Source organism: Cajanus cajan, chromosome 1 (assembly GCF_000230855.2).
Source record: "Cajanus cajan strain Asha chromosome 1, NIPB_CcT2T_4, whole genome shotgun sequence".
Taxonomy (NCBI): domain Eukaryota; kingdom Viridiplantae; phylum Streptophyta; class Magnoliopsida; order Fabales; family Fabaceae; genus Cajanus; species Cajanus cajan.
This window is the reverse complement of record NC_138517.1, coordinates 35,409,897-35,433,678: the sequence shown is the minus strand read 5'-3', so window position 1 is coordinate 35,433,678 and position 23,782 is coordinate 35,409,897. Positions and strand designations below refer to the sequence as shown.

The 23,782-nt window shown below is 29.0% G+C and overlaps 2 protein-coding genes across 2 annotated transcripts; one reads left to right on the top strand and one right to left on the bottom strand.

Moving 5' to 3' along the window:
- The first annotated feature begins 7,942 nt into the window (after positions 1-7,942).
- On the top strand, positions 7,943-13,004 carry LOC109815276 (O-fucosyltransferase 35). Its single transcript, XM_083059825.1, has 9 exons — positions 7,943-8,468; positions 9,002-9,145; positions 9,318-9,390; positions 9,482-9,552; positions 9,638-9,726; positions 10,233-10,365; positions 10,641-10,873; positions 11,568-12,044; positions 12,152-13,004. The coding sequence occupies exons 1-9, from the start codon at positions 8,130-8,132 to the stop codon at positions 12,357-12,359; spliced, it is 1,767 nt and encodes a 588-aa protein (XP_082915951.1). The 5' UTR covers positions 7,943-8,129; the 3' UTR covers positions 12,360-13,004.
- A 1,792-nt stretch (positions 13,005-14,796) lies between these two features.
- Positions 14,797-18,436, bottom strand: LOC109815269 (MOB kinase activator-like 1A). The gene is made up of 8 exons (XM_020379936.3): positions 18,300-18,436; positions 18,127-18,212; positions 16,846-16,894; positions 16,628-16,736; positions 16,299-16,392; positions 15,684-15,817; positions 15,406-15,569; positions 14,797-14,986 (listed from the first exon to the last, which is right to left on the bottom strand). Exons 2-8 carry the CDS (start codon positions 18,150-18,152, stop codon positions 14,915-14,917), a joined length of 648 nt encoding a protein of 215 aa, XP_020235525.1. The 5' UTR covers positions 18,153-18,212; positions 18,300-18,436; the 3' UTR covers positions 14,797-14,914.
- Between the last annotated feature and the right edge of the window lie 5,346 nt (positions 18,437-23,782).

Sequence of the window (23,782 nt, the reverse complement as noted above, 5' to 3'; positions counted from 1 at the left end):
ATCTGACCGATGAAGGCCTTGATTTTTAGCGAGTTCAATCCGTGCGAGTTGCAAATTAATCAGTTAGGTTCATCGATTTGAAAATTTTTCTCTTACACATCATGTTGCCCTCCACCGTCGTCCTTTGTCGGTCTCCATCACTGCTTCGTTGGGGAAAATTGCTAAGTTTCATATCTATGCATCACCACCCTCGTCAAACAGAGCAAGAAACGGGGAGCTTCTCAGCAACAGTGGCTATGGCAGGGAAAGGTTAAAGAGAAGAGGATGTTTGCAGAGTGAAATAGAAGAAGAAGAAGAAGATGATGATGATGATGAATACAATGAAGAAGATGAAGATGATGAACGATGAAGAATATGAAGATGAAGACGAAGAAGATGAAGATTCAGGTTCGGGCATATTGGATAAGAAAATTCCAACACTGAGCCCAATCGTTCAAACCCATTTGAACCCAAAATTTACACCCAAAAAAATTCGAAATCCATGAGTAGCAATCCACTTCATCAAATTTGAACGTTGGTCTAGTTGATTTTGGATCGGTCAAAAAATTTTGCCCAAGCCTATTAGAAAGATAAAATATAATATAATATGATAAATCTTTCATAAATGATTGCTTAACTATGCTTTTAACCATTTATATTCCTTCATTGGTTACCAAACCATAACGGCTCTAGGGATACTATCCTCTAAATTTATATAAAAAATTTGCTTAAAAATTTTAAACTAAAATATAAATAAATTTTAATTAAGTCAAATTTATTTAATATTTTTAATTTAAAAATACTCTTTCGGTGGTAATAAATAAAAAATATTATTTATCATAAATGTGGTTAAGAATATTTTAGAAAATGTAATATATATTTTATGTGAAATTGTGAAAATTAAATACATTTAATAAAGTTTTTTAATTGTGTGAAACTAGTTATTTTTACTTATGTATAGGTCTAGAAGGAGTAACAGCTTTCAGATGAGTCTTAGAATTGCAATGAACATAGTAGCAAAGGTCACTGTTAAGTGTGCTCTAGTCTAAGCTTGGGAATGAGTTGTTTCATGTTGGCATTCATTGACTTCAAAATTATCGGAATCCATCTAATCAGAAAGAGAGAGACTTATATAGGAATGACAGTTTGGATTGAATCTAATGGGTTAACCAGCCAATCCATTTTTTTAGGAGTGTGAGTTAGATAAATGAATATGCCAATACATTTAATCTATTATGCTAACTTGATAGGTCAACCTACTTGTGGTGAATTCATGTTGAATCAATGCGTATATTTCATAACATCTTTTTTTAGTTACCTATTCTTGTTTTTAATGAAATAGAGATATGTTATTTTAACTACATTTTTTTTACTAATACTTTTTTTTTATGTATAGTGTATTTTTTAAGTGTACATTTTTTTGGCATTTTATTTGAGTTACACTAGTTTAAATTAAGATTTCATTTTCAAACCTATAATTTAATTTAATTATAGAGACAAATATAACTTTGACATTCAAATGAAAAAATTACAATCTCCCATAACCAATTTTACAAATAATAATAAAATTATAAATTGAAGTGATAATATTTAATTAGTATTTTGATATGACAACAAAATATTTAATGTCAATTAAGATTTTTTTTACAAAAAATGGGGGTTAAAGATAGGTCAACTTATCAACCCAACATTTTTAACTTTCCAATCCACAAATATTTATAACCCACTAGTTCTCCTTATTAACCTATCAACCCACTAATAGGTGGTTAATTTATTTTCTTCAACTCATTTTCTTTGGTGGGCAACCTATCCTACCTCATTTAAGATAGATTAACCCACATTGTCACTCCTAGACTTTTGATTGAATCAAAAAACAATGTTTTTTTATCATTTTTAATGATGGAGATAAGAGGGTTAGTTCAAAGCCTTACAGTACCTAAAACCAAATGTTAGGAAGCGCTCAATCTAAAGAAGGGGCTACGTCTTTCACTAGAGGAGAAGCAATGCAAGCAAAAAGGAATCATAACTTGCAACTAAAGAGGAAGCTACCTTTCATTTTGTATCGACTCTCTGTATCTCTTTTAGTGGACCAACTTGCCAACCCACTTTTAAGCAAATACTTTATTTTCTTCAACTTATATTTTTTTGGTTGGTAATTGATACTGTCTTATCTAAGATACATTAACCCACATTGTCATTCCTTAACTTTTGATTGAATCTAATTAAACAATTTTTTAAATCTTATTTAATTATTTTATAACATTTTTAATGACGAAGAGAAGACGATTGGTTAAAGACCTTACAGTACCTAAAACCAAATGTCAAGAAGCGCTCAATCTAAAGAAGGCACAATGCCTTTCATTGGAGGAGGAGTAGCAGCGCAAGCAAGAAGAAACAAAACTTGTAGGTGAATAAGAGGCCACCCTTCAATTTCTACCGACTCTCCCTATCTCTCTTGGTGGACCAACTTGCTAAACCACTACTAAGCGGATAATTTATTTTCTTCAACTCATTTTCTTTGGTGGGCAACTTGTCTTACCTCATTTTAGATAAATTAATACATATTGCCACTCTTAGACTTTTGATTGAATCAAAACAAAGTTTTTTAATTTTATTTTATTATTTTATAACATTTTTAATGACAAATAGAAGATGATTGGTTCAAGGCCTTATAGTACCTAAAAATAAATGTCAAGAAGTGTTTAGTTAGAATAATGGGCAATGTGTTTTGTTGGAGAAGGAGAAACAGTGCAAGCAAAAGGAAGTAGAACTTGTAGCTAAAGAGGAAGTCACCCTTAAGTTTGTGTTGGAAACATTTGTTAAAAAGATAGGTAAGAAGAAGGAGGAGGAACTTCAATAGGCTCTAAAGTCCTCTGCTAAAGAAAAACATGACTTTGAGGAACTTGATGGCAAAATGCTTGTTTATGAGTATCACACAATTCCTATGCCAATGGTCTACAAAATATTCTTTTATAGCATCAACCATCCATGCACAAAAAAAGTAATCCAAGGACCCTTACATCAAGAATGATTTTAATGTTAAGGAGCTTGAAAAAACATATTAAAAATCAAAGGGAGTTTTTAGCCAAGTTTGAAGAGCAAAATAAAATGCAATAGTTTGTTGAAGCATCTCTTGTAGTTGTTGGACAACCATCAACTCCATTTGTGATGCTTGCTGTAATAACCATCTGTGATGTACAAGTTCCATTAGTATTGGTAATTGCGTCTACTAATCCAATTACAACTTTGAGACTATTGAAATAATAGTTCTCTCCATGGAAAATTTCTTTAATGAATCTCCAAGTATAATTATGTTGAGCCTATCAACATGGATGCCTCGTTGGTGGACCCCGATCCAAGAAGTCTTGGAGACTTTGAATAGAAAGTCCCACCTAGCAAAACTCGTGCAAATATCAACAATGTGTATGAAGACTTTGAAAGGATGGTGGAAGAACTAACAAATGAAAAAACATTCCAAACTATATTATAGTGGGTGATTTTCTCAAAAACTCACCCTACTACAATTTACAAGAATATTTGTTTTTTTGCCACTGAAAAGAGCGCAACATCATTTTTCACCCATAAATAGAGCTAGTAACAAAAACAATTCTCCTTGATTTGCATGGAACTTTGAGACTATTGAAATAATAGTTCTCTCCATGGAAAATTTCTTTAATGAATCTCCAAGTATAATTATGTTGAGCCTATCAACATGGATGCCTCGTTGGTGGACCCCGATCCAAGAAGTCTTGGAGACTTTGAATAGAAAGTCCCACCTAGCAAAACTCGTGCAAATATCAACAATGTGTATGAAGACTTTGAAAGGATGGTGGAAGAACTAACAAATGAAAAAACATTCCAAACTATATTATAGTGGGTGATTTTCTCAAAAACTCACCCTACTACAATTTACAAGAATATTTGTTTTTTTGCCACTGAAAAGAGCGCAACATCATTTTTCACCCATAAATAGAGCTAGTAACAAAAACAATTCTCCTTGATTTGCATGGAGAACATCATCTTGAGGATCAGATCATGGAGTTGATCAGACAACTCAGGTTTGATTTTGTAGGTACTTGTTGCACTAGAGTTGCCATTGAGTTAAACTATGACGAAAGCAAAAAATATCTTCCATTCATAATTGATGTTTCTAGTTGACTTGGTCAAATCCATCCTTGGACTATATTTTCTCTTGTCAAGACTGAGTTGAATGCTTGTAGCATAACATTTGCAAAAGGGAGGAATGCACCTTCAAATATATTAAGGACATAAAACATCATTTTTATGCCAGAGCACATCAATCTAAAGTGTCTAAAATAGACAAAGATTACCTTATTTACACCATGGGATGAAAAGTTCTACAATTCCCAATTCCACCTACCACTAGACCCTTTGATTGCAACATTATGTACCAACCTTACTATAGTTTTGTTTATCCATCACCCTTTTCATTTCATTTTATTATTGATTTACTTGTAAATATTTGTTTTGTGTATACATACTCTATTTTTGTTCTTGCACCTGTTGTTGAAAATTTTTTAGTACAAACCTCCTCTTATCACACTAAGCTATAAGTGTCATAAATTGTCTTGGAGCTTAAGTCTTTGGTGACCACTCTAGTCTTTGCCATGGACAAGGTTAACCCATCATTTGCAACTTAAATATGATAAGAGATATTTCAAGTTTCTTAGTAAGCTCCAAATGGATCCTAGCTTAGATGATGAAGACTTCACTTTGGATTAATTTTTGTTTGTGCTTGAAGGAGGAGAAAGAGAAAAAGAAGGAAGAAACAAAGAAAAGAGAAATTATATGTTTTCAAGGGGAACCTTTCTTTTTAAACTCTCTTTTAGGTATACATGTTGCGTGATCTTTGATATACATGCATGTCACTATATTCTAATATGTTATATTTTGATATATGCTCCATATGCATTATTGTATATTATCTAAAATTGAACACAACTAGACCTTATATGCTTAAAAAAACAATTTTTCAAAAAATGTGTTTGTTATTACTACATCAAAAGATGACCTAGGACCCCTCAAAAACTAAGTTTTAATGATAATAAACACAAGTGTTAAGTAGCTTTAACAGATAAAAAAAATAAAAAGGTTCTTTAGTACTCATAATGCATAAAGGGATGGAGTTTTTCTTTTCATCAGAAAATGGATAAGCAAATATCTTGAAATATATGAAGTCAGCCAAAATTTGGTTTTAATTGACACATCTACAATTCATTTCCTTTTGCACCTTAAAGGTAATAAGTAGCTTTTTTATCAAATAAGAAGTAACAATTTGGTGAAGTGTATTTCATGCAAACATACACTACACCAACAGACACATCGCTCTATAAAGAAGTAAGAGAAAATAAGATGAAAAAAGTTGATGAGTGAGAAACATATATTACCCTCTTGTACCCACAAACAATAGTATAGAAAGGTAGTATGCTTTATTCTTAAATATCTTTAAACACCATTGAATCAATATACCATTTACTGAAGCTTTGGAGCAGATGCCTACCCATGCCAAGTTTATGAAGGAGTGACTCACAAAGAAAAATAAATTCATTGATGAAGACATCATTAAGATAGAGGCAAATTGCAGTGCTGTCATCCAAAAATCTTTGCTTCCAAAGCTTAAGGATCTTGGAAACTTTACCATTCTTATCACTATAGGAAATCTGACAATGAAGAAAACTCTTCTTGATTTAGGGCCAAGTATCAACATGATATCCCTATACATTCTCTCCAAGTTTGGAGAGGTAAAAATGAAGCCAACTCAAATGACTCTACAATTGACAAGTAAATCTTTAAAATATCCTTATGGAGTGGTGGAGAATTTGTTGGTAAAAGTAGACAAGTTCACTTTTCCAACAAATTTTGTAGTTATGGATATTAAGTAAGAGGTGGATATCCCTATCATTTTGGAGAGACCTTTTATGATGATCGCAAATGCCCTTACTGATGTGGCAAATGAAAAATTCAAGTTGAAGATGCAAGATGAAGTGGTTACTCCTGATGTGTTTAAAGGAAAGAGTTAGTCATTCAAGCAAGGGGTGTGTTTAATAATTAAAGAAACAAAAAAGACAAATCCTAAGAAAGAAAGAAGGGAGAAATCAACAAATCTACTCGAGAAGAAGGTGAAAACTCCAAGAGAAAGAAGCTTCTATTCAGACCAACAAGTATATCGTTTTAAGACTAAATTTCAATTTTTTGTAGGAAAACAGAAGTCCAAGTGGTTAAGACCCTATGTTATCAAGGGATACACATCTAAAGGAAGGGTGGTTCAAAAAGACATTACAAGGTTAAAAAGGAAAGGGTCAAGCCCTCAAATGGAATTTAAGGACTCCTAAAGGTCTTGTCATCTGTCAAGTTAGTGATGTTAAAGAAGCGCTAGTTGGGAGGCAACCTAGTGGATAACATTATTCTTCCCTTCTTATTTTCGTTGTTTCTATTTTGTTGCTATACTGATATACTTGCTCAAAGCGAGCTCCATGGGCTTAAGCGAGTATATCATGAGCTCTCTAGTGGCCTCTTGGTGGTCACTCACTCAAGGCGAGCTTTGTTCTCATTCTGAGCACCCAAAATACAAACCTCTTTGAGTTAGCTTGCTCAAAGCAATTTTTGATTGCTTTGAGCGAATTTCAACTCACTTAGAGCGACCTGTGACCAAAATTCAAAAAAATACAAATAAAAAGGTCTATTGATATTTTTTTTAGAGTTATACAAATTATGTAACAAGGTCAACTTACTTTGGAGGACCAACATGTTGCTAGCCATGGAAGAGGAAAAGTTGCAGAGTCATCGGAGAAGGAGGAGGATGCATAGGCCTGTCATAATGACTAAGTTTTTTTTTTCTAGCATTTTAATTTGTTTTTATCTTTGAACTATTTTTTAATTCTTAACTAGTTGTATGTGTGACTCTAACTAGGATGTATGAGAATTTCAATTGAACACAAACTTTATTGTTAATTAGTAATTAAATATTTTATTCTGTAAACAAAATCTTTCATGATAATGACAAAGGTGAAATTACTTAAATGTTTGTGTTTATATTTTTGAGATTGAAAAATTTGGCATGAGCATTTATGTTACTTCACTTGTTTAAAAAAAAGTGTTAAAATTTTTTATAAACACCACTCGACTCTTTTCTAATTTTTATCATTTCTCTCCAAGTTGTTTATATAATACTTTTATATGTATTAAATAATTAATTATTATAAAATTGATTTACAAATTTAGATCATATTCTAACAAAATTCATTATACTATAACAATTTAATATCACCAACACTTAATATTGATTATATTTCTTCATCTTATCATATTATTTAGTACTAATTTTTCTCCCTTCTCCCTCGCTCCAAAATGTCAACTACCAAAAGTAATATCCACACATGATTTTCCTATAAATAATGAGGCAGCACACGCAACTAGAAGCATCTCACCATGTGCCTTGATAATCCGTATGTGATTTATCGTTTTTGAGTAATTATCACTGGCCACAGACATACAAATCATGATTATTATAAGGTGTGCCTAACTTATCCCAAAGAATAGTTTAACTTTAAGATTAGGGCATGAAATCCAATTTCTATACTTCTATTAAGATACTCATTTTTATTATTAAAAATTACATAATTATAAAAAAAATAATTAAATAAAATTAATCTAATAATTAAATAAAGAAATTAAAATAATTAAAAATATGAAAATTTAGGTTCAATCCTCGTTATAACTATTTCTGTAATCTTTCTTATTTTTATAATAAAAAATAAAATATAAATCTGTCAAATTTTATTTTTTAATATATTTTAACTAATAAAGAATGTATTTAAAAAGTGACACAGAGATTATGTTAATATTTATCTGATTTCTATATAATAAAAAATATATTAATGCAATTAGAATGAATATATATGAGTCATCTCAAAACCAACATTTCTTTACTTTTTCGTCGTTTTGCCACTTTTGTCTTGAGAAAAAAAAGTAGAACACAGATGAAAAATAAGTGTAAAGCAAAAAGACTTGACTAAGCGCCGCAAAATTTTCCGATTCAGGACACGCAAAAGAAGAGGAAAGACACATTGAAAACATTGAGCTACTTTAATGGCGGTGTCATCTGAACTCGTGATGTGTGATTACATGACATGGCGCGCAGTAGCATGAACACCAGCGTGGATGGCGTTCCTCACCGAGTCAACAGCCCGCGTTACAGCGGGTCCATGACTCGGCGAGCCCACTCGTTCAAACGCGGCACCAACAACAATGAGGTTCAGCTCCAAATCAACTCCCCCAGATCCCCTTTGGTTCCTGCTGAAGGGTCTGTTTCGAAAAGGAATCATCATCATGTTCATGGGAGCCACAAGGAGAAAAGGAACAAACTTGGGCACTGGGTGTTCTTGCTCTTCTGTGGGGTGTGCTTCTTTCTGGCTCTGCTCAAGATTTCTACCACTGCCTGGTGGTTCCGATCACATCCATCTATTCAGGTTTCAATCATGCTACAACTCTCACATTATTATTATTATAAAACTTAGTTAAGGTAACTTACAAATCAGAGATAGAGTTTTATCACAATAATATGTATAAATATATATTAATAAAATTTCATTAAATACTTTATTAAATTCAAGTACATAAGATGAAATTTCAACTCTTATCCAAGAACAACACCATCCAAGTTATCTCCTTATTTTTAGCTCTATAGTTATATTCATTTTATGTTTTAGTAGCTGTATGGGGAAAACGGGTACTTTTAGTCTTGCACAATTATTTGTGGCTGTTTAAGTGTTTGTCACGGCCACAAAGTTGTTGAAGCGGTTTTATACTTCTATCTTGTCACGAGGATCAAAATTTAACCTTTATTAGTATATTACCAAAACGAAACATCAATTATAACTAGAAAATAACTTTAAAAAAATATAAAAAAACTGTATCTAAGTTTTCTCGTAATTTTTAAGAATTTTGGTAGAATGAGAATGAAATAGGTCACACTAAGTAAATTATTTCACCTTTTGATCAGGAACTATCTGACTCCATTGATAGTCAAAGTGTAATGGATCAAAGCTCCCATGGTTATGCAGATAGGGAGGGAGGCAGTGAGGTTGAACGGACTCTAAAGATGGTAACTACAGGAGTGATTGATAGCCAAGCTGGCATGGTTGAAGTAAGCCTCTGATCTATGTTAATTTTTTTCAGGTGTATTATTCAGTAAATTATGTTTGGTTGTTAAATAAAATTGCAAGATATATGGAATGAACAGAAAATGGTGATTTATTGGTGTATAAATTCACAGATGTGTTTACCTTTTCATTTATCAACATTTGCTTTTTATTCAGGAGTCAGGTATCTGGTCTAAACCCCACTATGAGAATTTCACACAGTGTATAGACCTGCCAAGAAATCATAAAAGTATGTAATCTTGTTATCAAATATATTCCTTTCTTGTATTTGTGGTCGAAGATCTCTCCTCTAACAGTCTAACTCCTGAATTCTTTTGCAGAGCTAGATGCAAAGACCAATGGCTATATTCTTGTAAATGCTAATGGTGGTCTGAATCAAATGAGATTTGGGGTCTGAACGTGTTGGTTTCTAATGAGATATTAGAGGAAGATAGGAAGCAAGAGTAATCTAATGTGTCAATATATTTTGAATGCAGATATGTGATATGGTTGCTGTTGCTAAGATTATGAAGGCAACACTTGTTCTTCCTTCTCTCGATCACACCTCTTACTGGGGTGATGCAAGGTTGGTTTATGCATAATGCCTTTGATTCTTGCAAAGCCCAAAACTTAATTTAATGTTCAAATTTCAATAAATGCTGATTGTTGATAAATTTGTGGTGTTAGACTAGTTCAAATCTAGGCATTGCACAGAACAGAAATAGACATGATCAAATTTCTGTAAGAAATGAAGTAAGAATAAATTTAGCCTGTTGGAACTTATGCTACACTTTTGAGAAGTGTCATCAATTGCAATCTTACGGTTACCATCTTTTTAAGATAATTTTAGTAACTTTCAATTTACCTTAAATGGCAAAAGTGCAGATGCGAGGAAAATATAGTTGGTGCATTGAATCTCTCCTTCTCCCATACATTTTCCATTCAGCTATCATTTTATTTTAAAGTTAACAGTAATATCAATTGATCGGCTTCCAGTTTGATAATTGTCTCTCAAATGACCTTTAAAGTTGCAAATAAGCTTCGATATTCAATGTTTTACTCTGTAGTTAATTTGTTTTGATATGTTTGCAGTGGCTTCAAGGATTTGTTTGACTGGAAACATTTTATTGGGATGCTGAAGGATGATATCCACATAGTTGAGACATTACCACCTGCCTATGCTGAAATTGAACCTTTCTCAAAACCTCCAATATCTTGGTCTAAGGTCAATATAAATTGTCTATGTCATATTACTTCTTTTTAATTTCAAAATGATATGTTTGATTAATCAATTTATTGTATGCTTGCCTAAGGTGACCAACCCATATAATCTTTTAGGCGCAGCTAGTTGTAGCTTGTAAGAAAATGTGTGTGAAATGATAGACACATTTGTTATCATTTTTATTTTGAGTTGCTTTGTGCCATGTAATGACAATTTTTTTCTGTCCCTTTTTCATAATGTTTTAATGACAGTCAATAAATTTATGTGGTTGTTCACAGGCCAGTTATTACAAGACTGAGGTTCTTCCCCTCCTAAAGCACCACAAAGTGATCTATTTCACCCATACTGATTCCAGACTTGCTAATAATGGAATTTCAAGTTCCATACAAAAACTAAGATGTCGTGTAAATTATAGAGCATTGAAATATTCAGCTCCAATTGAAGAATTTGGAAACAAATTAGTATCTAGAATGCGACAGAATGAAAATCCTTATCTTGCACTTCATTTGAGGCAAGTTGCAACTCTAATATTTTAGTACAACTGAGGAGTGAATCTTCTTCTCTTCTTATCTTTCTTTCATTTCCCCCCTTTCTTTTTACTTCTTTTTGCTCTTTATACTTATGTGTCTGAGTACGTCTGTATTCTTAATGACGAAAGGACATATTATGACTATGGTGATCTTCTGCTCTGTTCATATAAATACCTCAATTACGTCAAGTTCATTTGGGGATTACATTATTTGATACTTGATAATAAAATATTCATTTATTATTTTACTGTCAAATCAAATTGAATCATACTCTATAAGTAGTTGTACTGTGGAGTAAGAGTCCTAAGTATTAGGATCTATTTGGATAAACTTCTTTAGAAACACTTATAAGAAAAAAATATAGGAAGGAAAAATGAAAAAAGTTTCTTCATATGCTAAAATTAGTTTACGCATAAACTAATTTGTAACAACTTTTTTCTATTAGCTTCTCCAATCTTTTTTTAAAAAAAAACTTATGCACAAGTTAAGTTTTAACTTATGGAGAAACTCATTTTGAATTATTTCTTATTCTCTTCTCCTAGTAGTGTTTTTAGATAAGTTTATCCAAACAAACCCTTAATTTAAACTGATAAACTAATATTTTATATCCTATCAAAGAATTCTAAATTAAACATTTTGCTTGAAATCACCTTGCTCTATCTGCTTTTTCAACAGGTATGAGAAGGATATGCTTGCATTTACTGGCTGCAGCCACAATTTGACTGCAGAAGAAGATGAAGAACTACGAAACATGCGGTATGAAGTTGGCCACTGGAAGGAGAAAGAGATTAATGGGACTGAGAGGAGATTGATGGGAGGTTGTCCATTAACTCCTAGGGAAACTGCCCTATTGCTTAACGCACTTGGTTTTCCATCACAAACCAGGATTTATCTGGTAGCTGGAGAAGCATATGGAAGAGGAAGTATGAAATATCTTGAGGATCATTTCCCCAACATTTTCTCTCATTCCTCTCTGTCTTCCAAAGAAGAGTTGGATCCTTTCAAGAATCACCAGAACATGTTAGCCGGTATAGACTATATTGTTGCACTTCAGAGTGATATATTTCTCTATACTTATGATGGAAACATGGCAAAGGCAGTACAAGGCCATAGGCGCTTCGAAAACTTCAAAAAGACCATCAACCCAGACAAGTAACATATTCTTAAACCATTCTTCTGCAATACATCTAGCTTGACTGTTTGATCATATTTATTCTACTCTGCTATGTGAAACTGTTGCTGATTTTGATTCTATGCAGGGTAAATTTTGTTAAACTCGTGGATAAGTTGGATGAAGGAAAAGTTTCTTGGGAGAATTTCAGCTCCAAGGTGAAAAGGCTTCATGAAGACCGAATCGGTGCTCCGTATCCTAGGGAGCGTGGAGAATTTCCTAAGCTAGAGGAAAGTTTTTATGCAAATCCTCTGCCAGGATGTATATGTGAAACAAGATTAGAGACATCACAGTAGGTGTGGTCTTTCGTATGATGCAATGATGAGGGTTGCTGTGCTATGTTATTTTCAATACTTCTGTCTTGAGAAGGTGGGAATGTGATTGTTCAAGAGCTCCATTATCTGATAAGGGTCTCGATGAATAAATTTATCTAAAAGCACTTTGAGGAGAAAAAATTGAAAGAAAAAATGAAATAATTTTCTCTATAAATTAAAATTAGTTTAATAAGCTAATTTTAACTTATAACAAACTTATTTCATATTTTTTTCTCTTTTCTCTCTTAGAAGTACTTCTGGATAAATTTATCAATACAGGTCCTAAGTTTTATAAGTTGGGCTAGATCATGGACATATGTTTACATAGGGCACAGGAAAAGGCTAGGAACGGAGCTACTCCGCAGCATTTCAAATTAAAGGATCAAGCATGCGCAGGCCAAGTATACCGTATACCATTCACTACACACGATAAACATTAAACATCATACCTTGAGGGGCAAACCTCATCCTTAACCACTCTTTATAATGAAAAGTTTTCTAGTTGTTTCATTTCTAGATTTTAAATTATTCAATATGTTTTCATGTCAAGAAAAGATGGTGAGACTGAATAAGCTGTATTGTAATAGTTCATTACTCAATAATACAAAAAAGTTTGGTTCTTGTGCATGGCAGTTCTCATTTTGCTCATGTTAATTAGCCTCTAGATGTCGTTAATGATGAGAGTCTTCATACAATTTGGCTCCTTTGAAACTCACTTTTCGCAATTTGTTTGATGAAATGTAGGAGTTAGGTTGAATAAACAGAAATTTAGTCAAAATATAATCCTGATTCAAGTGTAGTTGGCTGTCAAAATATTAAAGTTATTTGCGTATTTAAAACACTGAGCATATCAGGTTATCAACTCATTCTCAGTGAACGAATTGTTGTTACTACAAAAGTTAAGCATGGCTTTTTAGGTGTTATTATCTTATCACAGTTGATTTTTTTATTTATTTTTAAAATCCTTCCTAACTATTCCTTCAATAATTCTAAAGTATCTTACTATCTTATTAATCTTATTTGTACTAGTAGTAAAAAAAAAGTCACTTCGTGCCGTCGAGAAAAAGTTTCTTTTTAGTTAAATAATGAGTAATTTTTTATAGTGTATAATTATTTTTATAGTAATTAATTTAAGGATAAAATTGGTAACAAATTGTAGATACTAAAAGTAGTATCCATTTTATTATTAATATAAAAGTATACGTTAAATGATAAGTATTGAATTTTATATATATATATTTTTAAGACATTAAATGTATTTATTTTTTGTTTTAATACTTTTTATACGAGATAGTGGGAAGATTTGTAACTCTTAAATATTTTATCATTTTAAGATTTTTTTCACAATATTTATTATTTTAGAATGTCAAGATAGCATTAAGGTTGTGTTTGAATATAAAAATTTAAGTCTAACTTTAATTAAACAAAAGAAATTTTAGGGACCAAAACCATAAGGTAGTATTTTTATAGGAATTGAAATATATTTGAGACTAATTTTAATTATTCATGTGCAGGGCATAAGATAGAAATAAATGTTAACTTTTGTCGTGTTCCATTTATAAAAGCATAATATGTAATATAAGAATAAATTTAAAGATTTACAAATTTAAATATAAAATAAATATTTTATTGCATGAAAAATAACCTTAATTTTAAATGACAGTGATAGTAACAATAATTAACTTATGGTTAGGGAAATTTTAGTTAACCATTACTTTTGTTTTTTTAAAGTAAGTTAACCATCAATTCTAATATGTAGATACTTTTATGTGCAAAAACTAAATAACAAATTATTCCAAAATGCTAACGATCCTGTGTAATGCCCAGGCAGGAAACTAATTTGGGACATTGGTTAAAGAAGAAAAAGTGGCTAGTTTATATATATATATATATATTTAATATGTAAAGTTTGAAATGCATATCTGTTGTGATATTTAATAAAAGAAATCTTATATTTATTGAATCTTCAATCATTTTATTTAAATTGTATACCAAAACCGAATTAGAAAGGGAAAAGTAACATTTTTCTTCATTTATTTGAATACTAAGCAAGCTTTAAACTACTACTTAAAAACTCCTTTTCATGGTTTTATTGATGATATGGGAGAAGTTCACAAGGATCAACATACAAAATGCAAAGAATTTGAATAGTAAATGTAATATCTATCTTGTAAGTAATTGGATAAGAGCTCCAATTACTTGTTCTTTTCAGAAAGCCATTGTTTATGATATTCCCCTGGTGTTATTAATTTGAGGGTGGAGAGGAAGAAGAAAAATAAAATAATAAAAAAAATTTCAAAACACCTGTCATAAGATACAAAGCGTCAATTCATCTATTACTTTCCTTGCTGCACAAGGAAGTTTTGCTTAATTCACACGATTATTGAGCAAACATCACAACAATGAAGAGACAAATACATAAGATTAAAAAAATTTCATTTAGAAAGTATTTTACAACTTACAAGGGCACAAAAATGTATACCCTACATTTCAATGTTTAAACTCCCAAAAAAGAAGGGAAAGAAAACATCACCACTCTATAACTGTATAATAGAATCAACAAGTTCCTCAAGAGGTGCTAACTCTGCTTTATCAATTAAACGGAATTCCTGCACATAAATGGCACATCAACCAGTAAATTCAACAGGAAAATAAAAAAAGATGACAGAAGTCAAGTTGAATAATACAAAAGCATGTTCCCATATTTTCATTTGAATATGAAAATTTGTACCAGCAACCTCTAGGTCACAAGGCAATGCCCTTAAAATTGCACCATCATGAGAATTATTGTTTAGTTTGGGACTATCATGTGTCTATGGTCCCAACCATTCTCCATGTAACTCAATTTTAACTTTTCTCGTAAATCAAAAAACTGAGCCACGCGTTATGTGAAGAATGACCAAGATCATAGACACGTGGTGGTCCAAACCATGAAATAATTTCTCCACCCTCACACAATCAACACAATACAAAATTGAAAGAGAAGGAAACAAATGCATCAATAAACTTTATCTTTATAACCACTTACCCAAGTAAACAAAACAAAATGCTTGAAACAAGTATTAAGATGAGCTTCTTCCTTCAAACTCACTATCTTCTGGAAATGTGAGTGATAAATGTGAGCATATACACGGAATAATCGTTTGAAAATTGTCTTGACCACGTCTCGGAAATTGGATGGAAAGGGAGCCCCTACAGCAATGCAGCCATCAATCAAAATCGTTCTATGATGCATCAAATTAGAAAATAGCAATCCAGAAAATTCAGCTAACAAGCCCACTAGCTTTATCAATATGTCAAGCATACCTAATTTTTGGGGGAAAATTGTTTCATCATCTAGCTGAGATTCAATCCAATCCATCAAAAACTCAACATATTTTGGAGCAGATACCTCAATAGGTTTCTTGATAGTAACACCATCAGCCCATCGATACTCATACCTGTAAAGTTTAATACATTAAATACTAGCTCTTATATGTTTACTGTTGTTCACAATAATTTCATGTAAAATAATTTTTCCCAGTTTTATAGTTGAAATCTGTTTCCTTTTTCCAGTCCCTATGCATATAGATTCATCATCTTGGAAAATATGTTTAGTCACAAACTGCATATTCAAAACCAGAATCTCCCATATAACTCCACACCCACTCTACTTCAAGTTCATAGGAGTTAAATTTTTTACATAACCCATTACTCCAAGGTCCAACATTCGATAGGTACAGAAATTTGTTCCTCATATTTACCAAACCATATATCGATATTACCTATAATTAAAAGTTACAAGTTTCTAAAGCCAATTGGTATAAATACATTGCAGACAAGCCTTACAGATAAAAGATACATATAATAGCCAATCTAATCTAGCCATGACAGTACTATGAAAGTAAAATAAGAAGAGTTAGTTGAAGGATCGAACAATACTTTGGTCCTGCAGACATTGTAGGGCAGTTACTTGGTGTGCAGAATTCCGTAAGTGTACCAAACAAAATATTCACTTGATTAAAGAAGTCCACGGCTGCACATAAAAACAAAATATAAATGGCAATGCGCAAAATGTTTTAATTGCAATTTTGCAGTGAAATATCATTTACCAAATACTCAAAGTTACCAGGCTATGTGTAAATAAACAATTACATCAGAGATGTTAAGGAAAATAAGTCTCAAGCATATGGAGAGGCAGGGGGAGAAAACAATTTATAGTTGGAAACTTCGGAAATATTTGCCAAAAGCTAAATATTAATTATTCTTACTGTTCACGGCCAGCCACTCATTGATATCTTCGCCAGGAGGGAGTTTAACTGCTTCCCTCAAGTTTCCACTACCCAACGTGGCATCGATGTGTTTTTGAAGTTGAGCACCCTGTATTTCATAATTAAAATGCATAGAAGGTTCAGTTGATCGAATATAAACTATAAATAAAAATATAAAGAATCCAGTGGATCACTCCACAAGAAGTAAAAGGACCAACCTTACTTCCAGATGGAGCACTCTTTTTTGGACGAAATGTTTTTTGGTTTCTGCATGGATCAAAGTTTGGTTAGTTTGAGTAGTCATCAACAGAAACAAAACACATATCATAAAAAAAAAAAAAAACAGAAACAAAACACAAGTATACCACACTATGAGCCAGCAAAAGAATAAAAACTAAAAACAAAAGAAGAAGAGGGATTAATCAAATCTGACAATTCATGTTATTTAAGGAAAAACCTGCAGGGAAAAATTTGCATATTGGAGCAATTTGGCTCATATAATTGTTTCTACTAATGATCTATGTCCTATAAATGGTACATACGGTTTTAAATTTTGTAAAATAGTTTTGAAAAGTTTATTGTTGAAGCCAGCTTGATCGTTAAGAAATGACATTTTTATGTCCCATTTCTCATAACCGAAATTTAAGTTTCAAAAAATTCAAAAAAATTAAATTTTGATGACATAATATTCATCATTTAACAGTAGAAGCAGCTAAAACTCATCAAAATAATCCTTGCAAGATCAAATAAAGTATGACCGTGTGATCCAATGACATCATAGCACTACCCAATCAGCAAAATATCCTTCAAAAATCTCATTCTTGGCATGACAAAACCCAATAGTAATATCACACCCTATTTGAAAACATTTAACATAATGTTTGATTGGAAGAGAATGAAAGGGACAAGAGGAATTTCAACCCTCATTTGGTTTAAAAGATGAAAATAGCCAAAATTCCTTCCTTCCAACTTTTGCCTCAGCCCCAATATTGGGAAATTATATTTTCCCTCCTCCCCTCCTTTGTTCCAAACATTCCTTACATTATATAGATTCCCATTTGAATTCTCTTTCTTGAATCACTTGATCAATTCCTATTAGCTTAGCAGTTTCAGAATGAGACAAATTCCTATTGCTATAAGCCTATAACACAGTAATCATCAAATTCAAATTTCACATATATATTACCAACACAGGCAAGGCAATCATTATGTCTGTTATAGCTCTATACATGATCAACCAGCCCATTTAAAAAAACATAAAGACAATTACTTCCAAGCAGATTAAGTAAACACTAAGATCATACAAAGGGGGTGCAAAAACATCTAAAACAAATCAAGGGCAGCCTCGAAATCAAAATCCCAGCTCACCCTCAAAAGGGTCAAACCAGAACCACATAAAAAGATACATTTTTTTTTTGTTTTTTAAAACTAAAATCACATAATCTAGAGTGAAAAGATGAAGCAGAAGAAAGAAAATGAGAGAAATTGATATGAGGAACCTGTTTCCAAGACCGAAGAGACTCATGGTGACGAAAAAATCCCAAGTGTCTCTCTTTCTTGAAGATCCAAACACCAAAGGCTCGTCCTATCTCAAAAATCACAAAGATTAAAACCTGAAGAATGTTTAAAAAAGAGTTAAGATATATAGAGACAGAGAAAGAGAATGCTTAACCTCCTTAATGCCAGTCTGTCATTTCCTCCGTTTCTCTCTCTCTCTCTTCCCCCAATGGAGGAGAGAGAAACGCCAAGACTCCATTTGCCAACCTGAATTATGCTTACCTGGCTGGCTCTGCCTCATGCTCTTCTTTTTTTCTCTTATTTTTCTAACTTATTCTTATCCCTTTTTTATTTTTGGCATATATTCTTATCCCCTTTTTGTTATTTTTCCCTTCTTTTTCTCCACTCTTCTTGCGTTTTTAAGGATTTAATGAATGAATGGTAGACTTAAAAAGGGTTTTTGAACAGTTGTCTATGAATTTAGGCATCAAATTAATGCTGAGTGGAAGCATTAAATTGGGATAACCATTTTTCAATATGTGAGAAAATTCTTTAGTGATGATTTTTTTTTTTGTTTTGTGGTGGGCTTAAGTTTTAAATCTTCTCATAAAAAAATATCACTATTCATATTAATAAATATGAGCAATATAAGAATACTTTAAATAAATATATAAGATAAATTTATTATTATCAAATAAATTAATTATTTTTTTATTTTGATGAATTGGATAATTGAGTCTTTCATATATAAGAATTAATGTAGTAAAATTTTAAAGTTTAAATATATTTTTGTTTATATAATTTTATGAATATACAATTTTGGTGTCTTAAATATTTTTATTGCAAATTTGGTCTTTTACTTTCGAAATTAAGCTTTACCATTAACATGTCATTCAGTTTAAACAAAAGATATTGACATGTCCGTCAGTGATGTTATCTAACAATTACTCAAAATTTTATGTGAAAAATATTACTTTTTCATTGTATATATATGTTACTACTCCTGTTCATATATATAATAACTTTTTTACTTTTTTACTTATCCTTTTTTACCAGACTATTTTCCAATTGCCTATTGCAATTTACATTAATTATATTTTCTTTCAAATATATTTATTTCATTAATAATTCTTTTACATAAAAGATAATAAATGTTTAAAATTAATTGGATAAAAAATTCTCTCTTATTAGGATGAAAAAGATAAATAAACATATAAATATCTCTCAAATATTAATTAATTAGGTTAGACTAATTTTTAGTACTACTATTTTTATGTGCCTAACTAATTGCAAGTAGTATCATTCACTTTTTTATTTTATTTCGAACTATGTTGTACAGGTACAACATGGACTATTGTGTCCCGAGTCTGACACTATTTAGGGGTGCACATTGTGGACACACCTTGAACACTTTGACAGATGTGTCTACACAAACTGAATATGTTTCCATCACAGACACTTACAAAATTGATGTGTCTCCATCATGAACACCTACAAAATTAATGTGTCTCTATCTTAGATACTTAAAAATGAACACATCTTCATTTTGATGCATTATTCGATACATGGATTCAAAAAAAATTAAAAAATCAAAATAAATCTCGATTAAAACAAAAACAAAGAAGGGTTGATTTGATTTTTTTTAAGAAAAAGAAAAATAAATCTCAATATAAATAGAAACAAAAAAGAGAGAATTTGAGATTTAGAAAAAAAATCTTGATAAAAATATAAACAAAGAAGGTAACATTTGAGATTTTTTTTAAAAAAATTAATAAAAATAAAAACAATGAAGAGAATTGTTCTATCTCTCCTTACTTAATTCTCACGTAATAAAAAAGAAAAAAATCTTAATAAAAATAAAAACAATGAAAGGAGGATTCGAGATTTAAAAAAAAAATTATTGTAGAATATAATGTCTCTTAATAATTTATTTTTGAGACTTAATAAATTATCGTTATATTAATATATAATATTTTTGTCATATTATTTATATTATATATTATTTTTTTGGTAAATATTATATTATATATTATATATATATATCTCACGTGTCTTATATTTTTTTATTTTGTAATATCTGCGTGTTTATGTCCATGTTGAGTCTTTTGTACTGTATTTGAATTTGTGCTATATAGATTTTGAATGACATATTAATGCTAGATAATATTATTTGATTTTAAAAGTCAAGAGACTAATTTTATAATAAAAAAATTTTATACACCAAAATTTTACATTCACTAGATTATAGAAACTAAAAGTATTTTTTTATAGAGAAAATTAAAAGTGTTTAACTTAGAATGTTGGAGTTGTTATAAGAGATAAAAAGAAAACAAATAAAAGAAAAATCATAAATATAATAATTAATAAATAATGTGACACAATATAAAAAAATAAAAAATAAAAAATAGAAAAAGTGAATAAATAATTATTATTATTTTAATTTGTGCATTGCATGTTTATTATACATAATTAAAATTTATAATAAATTATATATAAAATAAATATTATGTTTGAATGTATAAATTATATTTAAAATTAATATATTAAAATATTTTAAATATATAAATTATATTTAGATTCATGATAAATAATTTATATTGTAAGGAAACTTTTATTTTTATTTATTGATAATTTATTTTAAAATATTAATATTTAATTCATAAATAATTATGATAAATAAAAATTAAATTAAATAAGAAATTAAAAAAATTTCCACAAATTTTCTTATTGAAGAAAAACCAACACTTTCACTTAAAATAAGATTCATATTTATTATATAAAAATTGATAATAATAATAATAATAATAATAATAATAATTTATAGTAATATATAAAGGGGATACTTTTTCAGTAACCACTTTAGTCTCCACTTTTTTTTTTTTATCATTATACTCTTTTATTTTAAAAAATTAGGAAAAATATTTTTTTTATCAAATTTAAGAACTTAAAATTAATGAATTAATCATAATACTAATTAGATTAATATATTATTTAATTTTTATTTTTATTTTATTTTTAATAGAGGAATGAAATATCTCAACTCTACTACTACTAATAATAATAATAATAGATAATAAATAAATTGAATACCACGTGCCAACAAGAAAAAGAAATCGACTAAAAGTTCATTCGTACAAAATCTTTAAAAAAAATTGAGAACTTATAAAAAAATATTTTTTTAATAAAAAAATTCTCAAAAATATTTCAAATTTATATTTAAACATCTTTAATTTTTCAGTAGATTTAACAACTTTATTAATTTATAAATTTTAAAACTAGAAAGTACATTAAGTTGGGTTTTTCTTTTTGGCATAATTTAAATATGAAATATGTGGAAGGTTTTCTGTCATCCAATCATTTACAGCTTGATGCCAACCTTTCATATAGTAATATATTTTTTAATCAAGTTTTAGGGATGAGAGCATAATTCATTGCATAATAATATGACGTTTCTTCACTCATAAAAACTGTTGTAATTTCTTTATGTAAAATTCAGCGCCTTCCTTTTTTTATTCGATTCTCATCATATAATCTAATTTAATATTAGATATTGTTAAAAAATAAGACTTTTGTTCATGTGTGCGGTACCATGCTGCATGTTAAGAGTTATTTTTTCTTCTTCTACAAAATGTTATTAAACTAAAAAATAACCGTAGATAAAAAAAAAAAAAAATGTTGGAGAATATACATACGCAAAAAAAAATGATTGTATGGGCTCTCAATATATTATAAAATTATAAATGTTAGAAAATTTTATTTTAAAAATGAATAATAATTTAATTAACATTTTAAAAATGTGTGAAAATCTCTTAAAAAATGTGCGAAAATAATTTAATTATTTTTTAAAATAATTGAAGAAAATAAAATTATCATTTAAATTAACAACTAATTAAATAGAAAAATATTAAATTGATTTGATAAAAAAATTCAAAATGAATAAAAAAAACATATAATTACATACTTTTTAATTTATAAGTTAGGCTACAATTAATATATTTAATTTTTACTAACTATTATATCATTTAATAATTTTATACTAAATATAACTTTTTTTATTCAATCGTTGAATTATAATTTTATATCACCATATATATTTATATGTATGATTATCTGTCAATTTAAATTAAAGAAATAGAGTATCAAATGGTTTTCAAAGATCTTAAAACTTTACAAATTTGATTTATACATTAAGATTAATTTAATGGTTGGATTGTTAAGATTTAACGTAGAATATGAGTTATTGAATAGAATAAGTTTAAATAGACTTACTCTTGGGATCTCTCATCTATACACACATTATTGGTAAACTTATTCTACTTAATAATTCATATTCTATGTTAAATTTTAATGATTCAACCATCAAATTAATAGTTTTTAATGCATATATCAAGTTTACAATTTTTTTTTAAAAATTAAAAATTAAATTATACTTCATTATATACACATATACATATATATATATATATATATATATATATTATTTCAATTTTATTTTACAAAAATGATGTATCAAATCACTTTAAATTAATATAAAATTTTATATTATATGATTTAGAAGTAAAATTTTTTCAATTAAACATAAATTTAAAAAAAATTACATATTATTAAAGATAAAAAAAATTTAAATTTAATATATATATATATATATACACACTGGATCTTAATTTTCTCTACCACTCTTGCCTATGACTCCATAATCACAATGGTCTTAGTTCGCAATTCACATCATAATTAACTTATTCCTTTTTCCTCAATTGCTCAAGAAACAGTTTCACTCTCGGTTTAACTATCATAATTTCATTCTTGCAGATAAATTTTGAAGGTACATAATCGTTTTTAACTATTTTTTTTTAATTTTTTTTGCATACTGCATTGCGATTAATAATATTACAGTGATACCCTATTGAATTCCTTTCGCTTTATTATTATTATTATTATTATTATTATTATTATTATTATTATTATTATTATTATTATTATATATTATAATTTCCTTTTTTTGCATTAAATTATTAAACTAGTTTCTTTCTTTTTATGTACTAGCATTTTTGTATGTGCAATGTATAACTTTATTATATATAATTAAAATATATAATATATAAATAAATATTATATTTAAATATATAAATTATATTTAAAATTAGTATACGTAAATATTTTTAAAGATATAAGTTATTTTACATTTATGATAAATAATTTGTATTGTAATAAAATTTTATATTTAATTTTAGATAATTTATTTTAAAATATTATTATTTAATTCATAAATAATTATGATAAATAAAAAAGTGAAAAAAAATCATAGAAACCCTATCGTTAAAGAAAAGTCCTTAAAAATATTTTCGTACAAAATAAAGATCAATGTTTAATATATAGGGGTTGATTTTTTATTTTTTTTCTTTGCATTGATTTAGTTTCTTTATTTTTTTTATATATATGTTAGAATTTCTTTTTTCATTCTTTACTTTAGGATATCTGTATTTTTATTTTATATAATATATTAATATTCAATCTACTTTTGCTTTTGTACAACATTTATTTTTCTTTTATTCTTGTTGTTTTACAACACACCCTTGGGTCATTCATAGTGTTTTATTTCATTTATTTTGCCTAATTATATATTACTATTTTTATTCAAATTATAAGAAATATACAACA